The sequence below is a fragment of the Notolabrus celidotus genome, chromosome 19 (genome assembly GCF_009762535.1).
Source record: "Notolabrus celidotus isolate fNotCel1 chromosome 19, fNotCel1.pri, whole genome shotgun sequence".
Lineage (NCBI taxonomy): Eukaryota > Metazoa > Chordata > Actinopteri > Labriformes > Labridae > Notolabrus > Notolabrus celidotus.
Window position 1 is genome coordinate 22,834,075 of NC_048290.1, and position 16,231 is coordinate 22,850,305.

Below are 16,231 nucleotides of genomic sequence, written 5' to 3' on the forward strand. Positions count from 1 at the left end.
GTCCGCTGTGCACAAAACCTTTAGTCAGCTGATTCACATTGAAACATGCTTTAAACTTAAAACACCTCCCTGATAGCTGAACCAAATATGAGACCACATGATGTTTGTTCCATGTGATATAAAATCTAAACAAAAAAATGTGTTTGAGTACGTTCTTAACAATCAATTAATCGAGTATTGATTAATAATCTCTAGTTTGAACATAACAGCGGTTCAAACACTAATTGCTGACATTTTTCTAGCTTTGCCTAACTTTGTACTTTCTGCGAGCACAACAAAGTTGTTGTTTGTTATTGTCGCAAAGTATTTTACCTCAAATAGTTGATTTGGAGCCTAATTGGTAATGGTTTCATACAGCTGCATTGACAACCATAACAATACCCCTTGTAATATTTAGGCAGTGTGAGATGCCAATTCCAGTATTGGTATCAGTATCAGTTTATGTGATATTTATTTCAATGAAATTATTCATTTCAGTACTGAGATTGGTGACTGCATCTGTATCATATCAGTATCAGTTCTGTAAACATGTTAGTATCACTATCAGTATCTGTACCAGTATCAGTACAGTACTTATTCATTCCTGTATCAGTATTTCTCTCTGTATGTGTATTCAGGCTCGTTGTCGTTCTCGTATCGATATCTGTATCATTATCGCCATCAGTACCAGAATCTGTATTGGTATCTACATCAATACCGATATACATTTTGTATCTGTTTCTGTTTGTATCTGTATCATATAGGTTTATGAGACCATTTCTATACCCTTATCTGTATTTGTTTCTATAGTGTATCGGTATTAGTATCGGATAAACTCTATCAAAAAAGCAGACACACTCACTTTTAAGACTTTCATAACAGCCCACAGACAAACCGCCTCCACTGCCCCTACAGCGAGGATGACTTTGGACATTTTCTGATTGGCTCCCCTCCGCCCTTTCATTTCCTGGCAATCAACTTCAATCTGTGGCAGGTATGAAAGCAGAGATAACATTAGAGAGCGAGACACGTGGGGAGATATCTGCTTGGCCGAGACATTATTTAGTGCTCCCAAAGCATCCAGGAGGCAACCTCTGTCAGACAACAAGGCTCCGGCGTGTCCGCACAGGACGGGGGAGTGAGGGAGGCGTCTAGATGGAAGGAAGGACATGGAAGAATTACTGATGGGCTGATAAACTCTGTTGTTATCCAGCAGTCTGCCTTACTGCGTCTGTCCTCCTGCTGTGCTATATGTTTTCTGTCTGTCGGCCCAACTTCCATTCCGATGTCTCAATCTAGGTCTGTCTGGCTGAGTTACTGTTCTCCCTCGCTCTCTATCTCACCTTTCTGTTTCCCACTGTATCTTGCTCTCTGGTACTCTGCCTTCTTTCTTTCACACTTGTGAATAATTGATGTCTACCGGTTCGATGGTAAGAATAGAACAGTTCTGGAGGTGACAAATGGGGGGTGGCGAATAGCTATGCTCTCTTCAAAGAGCTAGAAAGTTAGCCGTGCTCGCTCGTGGCTGTGTGTGTGTGTGTGTGTGTGTGTGTGTGTGTGTGTGAGCCCATATATTTGTGTGCTTGTGATGTTTTGTGAGCATGTTTGTGTGTGAGCTAGTGAAGTTGTGTATGTGATTTAAGACAGGGAGATGAAAGGGAGTTGTAATTACAGGGAAGCGTATCTGTCTACTGCAGAAGTATCCGAGGAATGGCACAAAACTGGGCCAAAAGCCTGAGGTCATTAGATGTGCTGCATGTGTGTGTGCATGCGTCTGTAAGCTAGTGGTGTGAGAGAGGGAGAGACAAAAGCAAAGAGAAGAGAGAGGGGTGATGGTGGGAGGGGGGGATCAGCTATAACTTCAGTTCCTCAGAGTCAACCTCTGAACTCTGCTTCTCATTATTTGGCTCTGCATCTCTCTGGTTTCTCAGCAGTAGCCGGTTGTGGTTAGGCCAACTAGGCCCAGTTTCTGTAAATCCAAGCAGCCTTATTGCCCGAGAGGAATCCCAGAATTTCCTGCGCTCTAAAATACACTTGTGTAAACATTCAGAAATATCAAATGATAGGGATTTCACTGTGTGCTGTGCAAACGGATAATCCCATGCAAAGACTGTGGTTATAATACACTGTCCCTCTGTCTCTTGTCTGCTTTCCTTTCCCTCCCAACCCATCTGTTCCCTCTTTTTCTGGGGCTTCTTCTCCCTCCCTTCATCTTTCCTTTCATCTCCTCTGTCCCTCCATCTTCTCTTCCACAGTGGACGATGATTTCATCGGTCTCGGTGATCTGCCGGAAACCTTCCCCTCGGATCCCCCAGAGCCGCTGCCTGTGTTCCTGATGGAGCCAGAGGAGGCCTACATCGTGAAGAACAAACCTGTCAACCTGTACTGCAAGGCCACTCCGGCCACCCAGATTTACTTCAAGTGTAACAGCGAGTGGGTTCATCAGAAGGAGCACACTGTGGAGGAGCGGGTGGACGAGAACTCTGGTCAGTATTCACTTTCGGGCCTGACAGTCCTGTTTCTGCTCCATATGTAACAAATGTACATCAGCAAACACACAGAGGTGAAAATTCACTGCAGAGGTTTTTGGTTCCATGTCTTGAACATAACCTGAAACTGTCTTTTGCTAAATCAAATCAGCTTTATTCTTGTAATCTTAACATTTATCTCATAGTGCATGATGAAATCTTCCTTCCCTCTAGTTTTTTCTGATCCTGGCCCTAACACTCTTCCGCAGTCTTTGAGAGGAGAAGATCTTTGTGGATAATTCAGCGACAAGTAAAATCACTGAAGTGTCTGAGGGTAACACTTGTTGGAGGAATTGTTGTTTCTGCTCTTGAATAAGCAGAATGAATAAGAAAGCTCTTTCTTAGTCAATTGCTTTAGCTGGCAACACTTCACACACCTTATGATGTAAGATGCAAAACCTTGGGCTCTGTATGCTCAAATATTCCACCCTGTCATTTCTGTATCTTATTAACAGATCACTCCTCCAGCACTGAGCATTACCAGACATGTAGACATCTATGTAGAAGATTGTGCATACCCGATGCGTAGAAATGTTGTCTATGTATCAGTCCCTCAAACTTGTTTCATATTATCAAATACATCTGCTCCGTAGTTCTACAGGAAACACTTGACGAGGAGGACATCTTTCCTCTCTTTTGACATTCCAGCACCATTTCTGTGCTGTGTGTGCTTTAGAGTGTGTAGGTGTGTGTTTATGTACATGTTTAGAGGAAGTAAAGGCAGGAAAGCTCCAGCAGGGTTGTTTTTCGACAGAATTCGGCCCCCAAAGGCACTAGAGCCATTACACACAAACAGCCCAGCACTGATTGGCTGCATTCAGCCGCTGTATTGGAAATTGAGTTCTTTCTGTCGCCCACAGGTACCAATCACATCACATTTACCCTTTTTCATCCCACTGTTATGCCTCACACATGTCTGCATGCTCGTGCACAGACACCCAGGCTGCAGCTCCTCCACTTTAATACAAATGTTGGGGATTGCTGCATTTTGTATTTGATAGAAAAAAGCCTCTCAAGTGCTGTTTCACCTTAAAAACAGAGTAGTTGCAGAAAAAGTACAAAAGCAGATACATAGATACAAAACAGTGTTGCAGCCAGCACAGAAATAAAAGAAATATTGAAAAACCAACCTGGATCCTGACCTGAACTCCTTTCTCTTTGACCTTATGTACTTTAGGAAGAATACACACATCTGAGGATCTGTTTCATAGTTCTGATTATGACAAAAAGGAGGGCGGAGGTAGCACTGGCTCTTAGCCTCTGTGTCAGAAGGTTTTGTGCTGAAAGCATCAACACAGAAAACAACCCACACATCACACACGCACCCACTCACAGCAGCCGTATCCACGGGCTATTTACTGCACAGATATTCATTCATTTATGCTCTTGTGCCCCACACACATCTTCACCAGAGCTCAGGATGTGGATGTGTGTGTGTAGCCTCGATCAACCCACTCCATTGCTCTCTGATTTCCCCAGATTGACAGAAAAGGAGCACAGATAGAAACTGGCTGGCCTGGTCAATACCTCTGATAGTGTAGCTTGGAGAAATTGGATCGCTCCTTCTCTGCCCACCTCTCTTGAAACCCCCGTGTCTCTTTCTCTCTCTCTCTGTCTCTGTTTCAATCTCATGTAAGAACAGTTTTTCTTAATGATCATATGACATAATGAGATTAAAGGAGTGCAACAGACAGAGAGAGAGAGAGGGAGTGAGGAAATACACTGCTATTGTTGGTGTTCTTATAGGCTGCAGAATGCTTCCATTAAACCATTGTGTGACAATTCTAATTCAAAGAAACAACTTCCTGGAATTTGTGTTTGTAATGTCTACTTTTCAATCTCTTACAGACGCAAATAAACAAGGCAAAGAAAAAGTATTCTGCCCCAATAAGAAGTAATAAAGCTTGTTAAATACCTGATTTTGATTGGTCAAAACCTTATAACAAGGGGGAATTTCTTCTGTTGATACTTGAAATTGTAGGAAAAAAATACTTTGCATATCACAGGAGATATATCAGTCCGTCAAATATTGCAAGCTCCTGCAAACTGCCTCAATGTTCATGTACCATTGCAAAGTTTGCATGCAATATTTTTGAGTACTTTAAATTGTTACTTTGGTTAAGCAAGCATGGAAGATTCGAACGTTGCCACTCTGTTGTGTTACTTTTACTCTTTAAAGTTAAAAACTATACACTGAAATATAACCCCTATTTTATATTATTCAATGTTAGTATACTATATGCCAACCCAGCATGAGTCAGTGCACCAACGCCCCCCCCCCTGGTCAAAATAGTCTAGACACAACCCTGTTACCAGGCACAGATGTGAGAGCAGCCTGAGGAGCTACTGTACCCCAATCATCTCTGACAGAGAAAAGTGGAGCAACATCTTGTCCTGCAGGAGAGCCAAATGAGAAATATCAACATAAATATTCCTGCAGACGTCCTGTTCCCCTTTACTTTCTTACCTTTGATCAAAATATTCAGTAAAATGTTAATTCATCCTGCAAGAAGGGCTGATACAAATCCGCTGCAATGAAAGTGTAACCAAAAATGTGTCTTTAGCTGTTCAAATAACCCCCTCACTATACACCATCCCTCATTATTTTTAAAGCTTTAATTCAAAGAAGATTCAATTTAGCTTATATAAAATGTATAAAGATAAAAGACCCTTCAGTGTGTAAGATAAATCAGATCCTAAGTGATCCGCTTGAATGCATAGTTACTTTTATTGAGTTACTTTTTTTGCAAAACTCTCCACAGCTAAGAGAGAAACCAGGGTGTATGAAGAATCTAATAAATACTGCATAATTTGAAGACCAGCTCGGAGAGAGTGATTTTTTATTCAAACAAAAGTTTTTTATTTTATGCTCTTAATTAATTTTTATCACTTTGTAGTGTTCTGTTTTACTTTTTTTAAAGTGTCTTTAAATCCCCACTGATTCTGCTTTCACTCAGTGTTGAATCACATTAAAAGATAACACTCTCAAAGCTGATTATTTTCATAGGCACAGTGTGGCACAAAAATCAGTCATCTATTAAGACATTTTGCGTCATGAAAACAACAATGGTCTTCTGTTGGCACAGTTTGTGCGTCATCTTAGCTGCAATATTCTCAGCATTAGAGAGCTTGAATCACTGATTGCCTCTCCCTGTACAATATTCTTCACAGCATGAAACTGCTTATCTACAGTCTCCATTGTGACTTAACCTGTGGAGACCTCATGCAAGTATATGTTTTGTCCAAAAAGCTTATAATCCAGCGGATGTCAAACACAGTGGGGCCACATGGAGAGCATACTGTAGTTTACAGAAACAATGTGCACAAAACCTCAGTAAAAGAACAGCAGTACAGACAAGTTCGTGATTACATATAAAAAAGAAGAATAATTGGGTATTGTAGTTCTCTAAAGAGCAGGTTATTACATGTAGAAAATGAAAGAACAGTTGATTGCAAGCTATTATCCAAAGAGTAGCTGCCAGTTAGCACAATAAAACAGGAGAAAAACGTGTGCTTATCTGAAAAGGAATAACAAAAAGTTAGACAGTCGTTATAGTTACAGTGTTTAGAAGAATAGAATAGGTTTTCTGTGTATGTTTTTAGCCAGACTGCAGTAGGGCAGGCAACTGTATTTGTGTTAACATTTCACCATGAGCTGCAATGATTCAAACAAGAAAAAGTTTGGCATTAAATGTATGAACACATATAAAGAAGCCAAAGTTTGAAAGAATGCGAATCTAATGATACTTAGCAGGAGGCAAGAATAGAGTGAAGGTGATTTTTGCAAAATGCACGGTGATGATTTAACTCCATCACTCCTCCTGCTGTCCTCTGTCGCATTCACCTCTCACAACTGAGGGGTAATAGCCCGTTGTGAGCAAAAGGAGCATTGATCTGAACAAACGAGCATCAAATTAATTATAAGTAGACATAGCTAGGTAGTGTAATATACACCAGAGACAGCTTTTCACTCTCCCTAAAGTCTGAGGAAGAGGATCACACAGGAGTGCTCTTCATCTGGCTGGATAACAGAGCACTTGCCCTCTACCCTCCTCCTTCAGATCCCCTTCAATGACCAATGCCTCCTCCTCTGCCTGACTGGACTGATCGATACTGTTAGCCAGTGTTACCGCTAAGGAGCTAGGCTAGCTGGGTTTAATGACCACATTAATAATGAATCATCTCCAATGAGGAGCCATGCTTCAGCCGGCTATTAATGGGACCTATTGTGGAAGCATTTTTCTTCCGGCTAATGGCCACATTGATGGGTGTGAAGTAGCCCCTCAATGCTGCTCCTGACATGGGACACACTTTCTTTGCACCTCTTTATTGCAACTTGAGTGGAATTCTATGTCTGTTTTGTTGTTAGCTTTGTAATGGTATATACTACGCTAAGAACTGCTTGCTGAGCAAACATATGAGGTCAGTGGATGAGGTCAGCAGGCTCAGATCAGAGCCCTGATCTTCTGCTAGAGTGATCCCTCTGATGTGTTCAAGTGCAGCACGTAAGAAAGATTTTAATCCTGCTTCAGTAAGCCCATGAAGTCATGAATGACTCTTAAAGAGACTTACAGGGTGTCGTCATCATCACTTTAGGCTGTCTTACAGTTCAGCGTACGTCAGACATAAAATTCATCACTCTGGAATCTTCTTCACAGACAGTCTGGAGCACAAACAGAAAAAATTAAGTGATCTGGCGCATGTTTTACACCCTCGGAGAATTCATATCTACTTATTGTTTCCAGTATTGATTTTTCTTCTGCTAGTCTGTATGTGATGTTCCCACATCAATCTTTGACATTCTCAAACTTACAGCACACATCACCTCAGAAAAACGCATTGGCATGCAGTACAGACGACCACAGACACACACAAATGCATTTGATAACACACATAGACACACACTCACACATAAGCGGAAGCAAATACGCACACAATAGAGGTGGCTGTTCGTCTGCCTGTCGGCACACTGTGTAAATTTTACATGAGAGCTAAGCTTCTGTGTGGGATGTCACTGTGCTGTGTGTGTGTGCCAGAACAAGGAGGCAGTAAGAATGCACTGAACCTGAAGTAAAATGGCATGTTCGTTTTTTTACACCACCCAGACACTGCATTTTTTATTCAGCCAGAAATTCAGACACCCTTTGTATAAACCACCTTGAACTGCAGAATAGATCCTGAACCTTTGTACAAACTGTGACAATCAGCAGGGCATTAATGAAATTACCATGACATACATGTAAGCAGAGTAAGACTAACATATAAAGTGCTGACAAATGGCTGTGATTTGGGCAGAAATTGGTATATCAGAAATTTGACAATAGATTAGAGCATTTTTTACAAGATTTTTTAAGATCATTTTATATTTCATTCTGAAAGGTTTCACAATGTGTTTAAAATAATTGTATTGTATCTGTAGGCGAGCAGGAAGTGAATCACTCTATAATGAATTAGATTTGAAGCACAGATTAGCTTACTGATTGACTGAACGTTGGCACAGATGAGTCATTTATTTGTGACACAATCTCAATGTACTGCAAAATGATGTCACATCAACAACACAATAACTATGAAGTAAGCTCAGTTAAGTAGATAAATAAATAAGCCAGAGTTATCTGTTAAACGTACTGTTATACATGTATCTCTAACAATGGCTAATCAGCTTAGCAAGGGCGATTCAACAGAAGTGTTTGCGGCACAGTGAGCAGACGGGAGGCACAGCTGTTAGACAATAACGAGGAAGTTTGATTAAGGTAAGCTTTAGCATTAGTTAGTATAACTGTCAAACTTAGTAAAAACGTAAACTTTGGGAAACATGTTAGCTAGCTCATAATTAACCCTCAAACATGAAGCCTCAATGATCTTGCTAACTGTGGTTATTATGAAGTTGTCTACAGCTTATCTCTTTTTAAAAAAGAGGGGAAAACAGCTGCTAGCTACAGCCGGATTAAACATGAGAAAACACCAACCAATCCCTGCCATCAGGAGCCAAATTATGAAGCCAATCAAATCCCGTCCTGCCGTTCTGCACGCCTCCTGCGCGTACATTTCATGTTTGTTTGTGTTTTTAACTTTCACTATGATAATGTTTTGGTGTTTTCTTACCGCTGAGTGAGACATGAGTTGATGATGTGCAAAACACAAACAATGTGCTGAGGCCCGGTTTTGAATCAGTCACGATCATATGTTCGCAAATCAGCAGCACTCGTGCATGTGAGTGGGGGCGTCGTTTTGGAGGAGCTCCGAGGGGAGGTTTAAACAAACAGCTAAAGAAAGGCTGGCTGACAAACTGTGAATACCAGTTAAGCTAGATTAATGTTTTAGTTAGCTGTTTTGCTCAAACTTTAAACCAACCTGTGGTAACCTCAAACCTTTGTAGTTTTTCAAAGACTGTAGAAAACATGGATGAAGTCTCAGTTATGTCACCCATTGTTTTCTGGAGAGGTGATGTGAGGCCAAAAGATGGCGGCCATCATATTGGAAATGCTGAGTAACTTTAGGCTAAACTAGAAACAGGCAACGAGATGGAGTTGAGCCTCGCTACATAGCAAGTAGCCAGATAAGCCACATCCCTATTTATGCCTTACTCTTAGACTTGATATAATGAAAATGGATGATATATAAAATAAATTCATCCATTTATTGTTGTTATGAATATAAAAGTGACAGATAGAGACGAAGACTGTTTTTGAACAAGGTTGTTAACATGTTAAACTATACTTTAAAAAAGAGCATTGTAATATGGGTTCTATAACTGTCCTGTTTTTTTGAGTCAGCCTCAAGTAGACAATGGAGAAACTGCTGTTTTCTGCTCTCAAGTGGCTTAGTATTGTAACAGTGGAGGTTGCTACTTGGTTTTTGGCCTTTTAAAGCCGTTGCCACATTGTCAATTTCCCAGCTGTCCCCTGTTTGAATTTGTATGCTTGCAATAAATGCCTTTTAAGTTGTGTCTGGTAAAGAGACATTAGCCTCACCCTTCTTTTTGAATAGCAGAAAATAATGTGAACTTGAAAAAAGAGTGCTGGGGATTTGGAAAATGTGATGAAAGCTTAATGTGATTCAAATAAAACCACAATTACAAAGTCAACTAATTTGATTCAGAGGTTTTTGACGCATCTGGACAGTCTTGTGGAAAGAAGTGTTTAAAGTTGCAACATTTGGTGGATATTACTATCAGCCTAAATATTGATATATGTAACTGTCAGCAACAATAATAACATGCATACCTCCACAAACTTTGAATTGGATAAATTACGAATAAAAATGTGGATTCCCAGTTTCTGTCATTCTGTCAGCCAACAATGAAACACAGCTACAGAACAAGCCATCACCAAAACAAAACTGGAAAATAAAAGAGTGGAGGAAAAATCTGCCAGGCCTGACACAAAGTGGTTTGTAATGTCAACGACAGGATCTGAACTTGGTAGACGAACAACATAAACTGTGATGCTTTCTTCATGGTGGTGGTGCTACCGGCTGGAGAATGGTTTGGGAAATGTTTCCTAGGCTTGCATAAAGCCATTTAATAGCAACAGGACAATTTGAATGTTACAGTCCACATTCACATTATTGCTGCGCAGGTACATGAACATGACAGTTTCAGGAAATGACAGTGGGCTGCATAACCGCCATGAATGAACGTAATAGTGCAGAACTTAAGGGATAAAGAGGTAGGGATGTTCTGAGAAAAAAGCAGAAATGTTGCAGAAAGATTATGTTGACATGTTCTCTTTTAAATGTTAGTATATACAAATTCAGCTTGGTTTTTGGTTCTTATTGAGCGGTAAATGAACATATTTATTCCCTTAAATGTATGATTTATGCAAATATTGTGTATGGTTTCAACTTTTCCTTTCATCTTATCAAAAAAAATGATGAACTGAACCAGACGCAAGCATAAAATTACATGGTGAGCATCTGTAGCTTCAGTGGGTGCTCCTGCACCCCATAATCCATACATATATGCATGCACAGGATTCATAGCCTCTCATACATACACATACACGGGGCGTGCACACACTGTAGTGGCAGTGTAATCTGCTCTAGAGGGGCAGCTGTGGGTAGAGGCATTTGTTTTGGGGACGATTTGTTTGTTTGTTTGGGTCCTGGCACCCAGATGAGCAGTAATCAGAGGAGTTAGCAAACAGGATTGTGTTAGCCATGACGCCGAGAATCCTCCCCCACAGGGCCCGGACCCAAACAGCTCAACGCTTTGGATGTACAATCAGTGCCAGACTCACACATACACACACAAAAATACACAATGCTGGAGTGTGAATGTGGCTGAAGTGTAGATCTCTCCCAGGTGAGACAATGCTCTAATATTGTCTGTCATTTTTCTTTCTCTCTTTCCCTTGCTTCCCTTCCTCCATTTCTCCCCTCTTTTTCACCTCTCCTATATTTCTATCCCCCTCACTCCCTTTCTTTCTTCTTTTTTTTGTCTTTTCTGTCATTCCTCCCAGGTCTGGTAGTGCGAGAGGCCAGCATCGAGATTACTCGGCAGCAGGTGGAGGAGCTGTTCGGCCCTGAGGACTTCTGGTGTCAGTGTGTGGCCTGGAGCTCTGCGGGGACCACCAAGAGCCGCAAAGCTCACGTCCGCATCGCTTGTGAGTATCCTCTCCTCTCTAAATCATCCCATCACTCTCTCAGTCTTTATCTCCTCTCTCATCTTTGTACTCCTCTGTAAACAAAATCTCCCTGCTGCCGAGGAACCGTGTCTCGAGGACCAACTTGTTTGTCATGACAGATTTACAGATTTCAAGATAGAAGCTGCAAAGAAAAAGGTTTAGCTAACGTGGGACTCAAGTGTCCCTTTGAACTTGAGTTGGTAAAAAGCCCGCAGAATGAGGATAAACCTGGAGAGGCATTACAGAGAGATGCAGAAGTTTATACACACTAGAGAGGCTACAGCACATGTTTATGCCAGCAGTCCCTCGTTTTTTTTCCTGTAGGTGGTCCTCATTTGTTCGCTGCTTGTGTGTTTGTCCGCCTACTGAGAAACACAACACACTTGTTTGGATGTAATGAGAAACATTCTGCTGCGTCTAAAGTTTGGGCTCATTTTTTAAACTGTTCCCAAACGTATACGCCAATCAAAACTGTAAAAAATAATGAAACCCCAGAGGAAATAATGAGAAGAGTAAGAGTATAGTTGTGACATTAAGACTCCTGTGACACATTACGTAATGTGATTGCTTACACTTGTTGTCAAAATTCCACCTGAAGGGACTTCTTTTATAGTAACATCATACTTTCAACTCCTGACAGAGTCATTTTAAAGCAGTGTGAGTGACATTTTCTGCCAAGCTTTACTATTTCTGTTTTGACTTGTGACAAACAGACAAAAGAATGAAGAAAGAAAGAAACACCCACTTGGTGGAAAAGGGATCTTACTTTCGCTTCATGTTTGCAATTCAGCGCCGCTGTCAGAATGAATTCATCTCCACTATACAGTACAGTACAAGGGCGATTTCCACCCAAACTAGTCCATTTAAAGACACTTAGCGATCATATACCTGTCCCTCTCAATTTCTGTCTCACCGCATTCTCATTTTCTGTCTCCGCATCTGTCTACGCATCTCTCTCTCTGACTGCTCCCCCTGTTTTCTGTCCTGATTCTCTTTGATTCCTGTAGATTTCAAACACCACTAGCTCCTCTCATTACTGCCTCTCTTACACCAGCCTGGTGAATCAGAATCATGCCTCTCAGTCCCCCGCCGGGCCCCCAATCCCGCTGCTCCACCTCCCATAATCGCCCATGATGAGCAGCCTTCCAGCGCTAACCCATCCCTCAAATCACAATGGACCCCCTCTTCCCCCTTCCCATTAGCTTCTGCTGAATGAATTAGCCCCTCTGCAGGGCTTTCTCTTTCCCTCTCCAGGCAGGAGCCAGACTCTATATCCCGTTAGGCTAATGGAAACTGGGCTTGTTTTTCCTCTCCTCCTCTCCTCTTCTCCCCCATCAGCTCAACACACACAGTTTAATCAGAGGTTGAGTCGAAGCCAGCGCTGGTGAGTTAAGAGGGTTGAAAGAAGTGGCTTAGGATTCGCTAAAGCAGGCTAAAAGTATTGTCAGAGTTGTGTTGATACATGCAAACAATTCTAACCCTTACCCTGTGATTATCTCTTCCTGTGACCATAACAAAACCGTTTTGATTGGCTTTTATTTTGAAGGAGCAGCGATGGCTTGCCAAAGAGAGGCAGTAAAAGTTTGAACACAGAAGCATATTAAATGATTGCATCAGAATCAGCTGACTTGCCTTTTTAAAAGATTGTCTGGGGATGATATTTCTTGTGAAAGCTTGAAATTGATTTCCTTGTTTGTTTGTGGACTTGTAATTATCCCAAAAAATTGAATGATAAAAAACAAAACATATTGTTCATGACTTTACAAACGAATAAAACTCAAACTTCATCCACCATAGCTACTCTAAAGGAATGTTGTATTTTTCCTCCAGCACCTAATGATTTACTCAGTGAGGAAGAAAATGTTCCTGAAGTGTAACGCTGGCGTAATTTGGCATGACATGTAGCCAAACATACCCACTTGAGTTAATGGCAGTCATGTGTGTATCTTTCTGAGGGCAAGCGAGGCTGGCAGTGTTTGTCCGCAGAGGAGGGAATGGTGTGACTCCCACAGGAATGTCGACTCAGCTGCTCCCACACCCTTCAGCGTCCCGCGGTATAACGTTCAGGGTTACGAGAAGTGAGGAGCGAGGAAAGGAGAGACTCCAGAGGGGAAGCATAATTTAAACCCACAGCCAATAAAATATACAGCGCAAAATAATCACTTGCATGCTACTTACTGCGTGTCATCGAGAGTTATGCAGAAGGTTTGCAAATCATTACGAAGAAAAAACAATAGAGGCAGTGGGTGTTTAATTTTAGTTTAACAAGCTGGAGCTGGGTTGGTACAGCAAGTATGAGCAATAAAGGAATAAATATCTCAAAAGGACTCACAAACACTGGCATTATTCACGAATACTCATTCTGTGACTCTATGTTCTGTAATACCTTTACATAGTTGTTGCACTGGTTTAATACTGAAAGAATAAAGAGGATAAATATTGGAAGATTCATGGCAAAACAACTTAAATGTAATGATAATAAAAACATCAATTATTTATATTTTTGTGATTCTCTGCACGTAAAAATATCTTTAGCCTACTGCTCGTGTTTAAGGGGGTTATGTGCCCTTAAAGTTAAACGTGTTATAAAACAACCAGAACCGTCTGTGGACTATATCATGAGCACTGCCACCAGTAAGTGGCTGCAAGGAATTATGGTCTCCTCTAAACCACAAAATTGCATGCCGAGAAAGTACATGTTTAGCAGCCAGGACAGTACGCAGTGAAGACTCAAGTGGCCTTATTATTCAAATGTCTCCCACTAATTCTGAAAACTTACAGTAGCTTCAGTCTTTCAACCCAGGAATACACTGTGCATGTTATTCCCCAAATCTTCTCTGCCTTTATCAAAGTAGTGCATTTAATGTTGTAGCTCCTTCATCTCAGTATTATTCGTAGATTCTTTCACTTCATACCAGATGATTGATATGCATGAATAGGGGCAACCTTCGGGGGAGAAAAGTCAGGACGAGTCCAAGGTCCCAAGCCCAAACCATATTAGAACATATGCAGTACAGACTAATGAGACCCAGTGTCATCTTTTTTCATTGGGCAGTGCCCCTGTGCATAAAAGATGATTAACACAGGCATGATAGTGATAGTTTGAGTTTTACAGTAAGGAGCATAATAGCTATCAGCAGGGCCACTATCACTTTATTGAGAAGCCAACAAGAGCAGGTAACACGTAGCCTAGCCACTAAAAAAGAGCTCCATCAAACAAAACCAAAATCATTATATATGTAAGCTTTGTTCTTAAATATGAATATTGACTGTATAAAGCGTGAAAACGTCACTTCATTTCCACCCATTGGGAGCTTTGAAGCTGAAAGACTGCCTCCACAGGAGCTGACATGTTGTGCCGGTGCAGCCACGTCATGCCATGACGCTTCCAGCCAGGTTGCCAAAACACACAATAAACTTACTGATTCAAAAAAAGCTCCATCAGGTGACTACAGTCCACATCAGAACAGATTCTTTAGTTGATATGAAGCAGAGACTTATGAATATGGAAACTACCCTTGTTGTAGTGTTTACTAAGTTTTCTCTCACAGCTATTCCTCTACCCTGCTAATCTGCTACAGAACACTGCAGGAGCCTATGTTTGTCAGCAAAGCTATCAATCATGATGTCACATTCACTGTTTTAAAAGTCAAATAACTAACTGAAACTAAAATGAGCACTTGTACATAAAGTAGCTTTATAAGAACTAACTACAATGACAGAATGTAATTTTATAGCTTGACTTCTTTTCCCTCTGTTTACATTATGTAGGCAGGGTTTATGACCTATACTGCAGCCTGTCAGCAGAGGGAGCTCTAAAGCTTTTGGCCTCAAAGCAAATAAGCTCATATGGCGTCAGTTTTGATATACAGTCTATGATACCTCAACATATGGAGAGCTACTGCTAAAGAAATAAACAAAACTACTCATCCAAAAACAAAAGTTTTCATCTGTCTCTTTGTCTGCCAATTTCATCTATAGAAGTTATTCCTCTGTGTTCTGGGGTTCATAAAATGATCATCTTCTCTCCATCCTGAACAGCATGTTGTCATTCGTCAAGGTTTTATTTTTATCATTTGTTGTCTCTTCTGTAAATGGCTTACACAAACAGCTGATCTGACACTGTGTACTGCATACATGAGAGTACAGGCCTGTCGTGGTGTAAAAGAGTGGTCCCAAAAAAGGGTTGTGCGAGATCAAAGGAGAAGCAATGAAAATAGTAAGAACTGAAAAGTTGTTCATTAATAAGTACAGAATATTCCTGATAAATTAAAGGTTGAATACATCTGTATGAATTAGGTTTAATTTATTGTATATGACTGCAGTAGATGTGAAGTATTTTACATCTTGAAGTGTGTCATGGTGTAGGAGAAGGAGTGTCAGATTCTCTTCCTCACCTGTCACACTGTTTCACATCTTTCATCTCTGGAAGCAATCTGAACTAAGATGTAAACTTAACGTGTAGGTCTGACATCACATCAACAGCAGAATGACTTACATCTTCAAATAACAGTTTTGAGACTCGGAGATGTGCGTTGCTACCTTTATTCCTCTCCGTTTTAAGAAAAACTGTTTGTCCTTGGATCAGACTCCACAAAGCTTCCTACCAGAATATCCCCCTCCAGTCATTCCCACTTTTAATTTCATAGCAGACATTTACGGAAATTGCTTTCAATTCAACTCTCAACCATTCAGCTTTTTATAACACAGAGAAATCTGTGGAGTTATGGCAGATCCTTCCCTGAAGACACACACACACACACACGCTCAGGTTGAATTGGGACACAGGCTCTTAGTGAATTTGTCATTTTAAGGTTCATTTTTCCACTTAAAGAATGAACCTTAAAATGACTATAGGTTTTCTTTAGGGCTTGTGGGTGTAGCCTCATCATGTATTCTGTAATAGGAACATGATCAAGCTCTCCTGAAGGGGTTGAGCTGTTAGCTTAGAGTCTATTTTAGTATTACATCTTGTATGATTGCTACTAAACAGAATAAAGTAAACCTGTAAATTGAACTCATATCTTATTCAAGTTTTAGGGGTGAATCTTTTTTTTTATTGCTGCAGTTAATGCCAATTCACACATGCGCTATGGT

At 40.8% G+C, this 16,231-nt stretch overlaps 1 protein-coding gene across 1 annotated transcript in view; it reads left to right on the forward strand.

The window, feature by feature from the left end:
- The window catches only part of unc5c (unc-5 netrin receptor C), a 146,140-nt gene that overhangs the window by 75,562 nt on the left and 54,347 nt on the right, over nt 1-16,231 (forward strand). The window contains exons 2-3 of the mRNA XM_034709462.1: nt 2,235-2,465; nt 10,970-11,113. Coding sequence (XP_034565353.1) covers nt 2,235-2,465; nt 10,970-11,113 — 375 coding nt within the window. The remainder of the gene's footprint in view (nt 1-2,234; nt 2,466-10,969; nt 11,114-16,231) is intronic.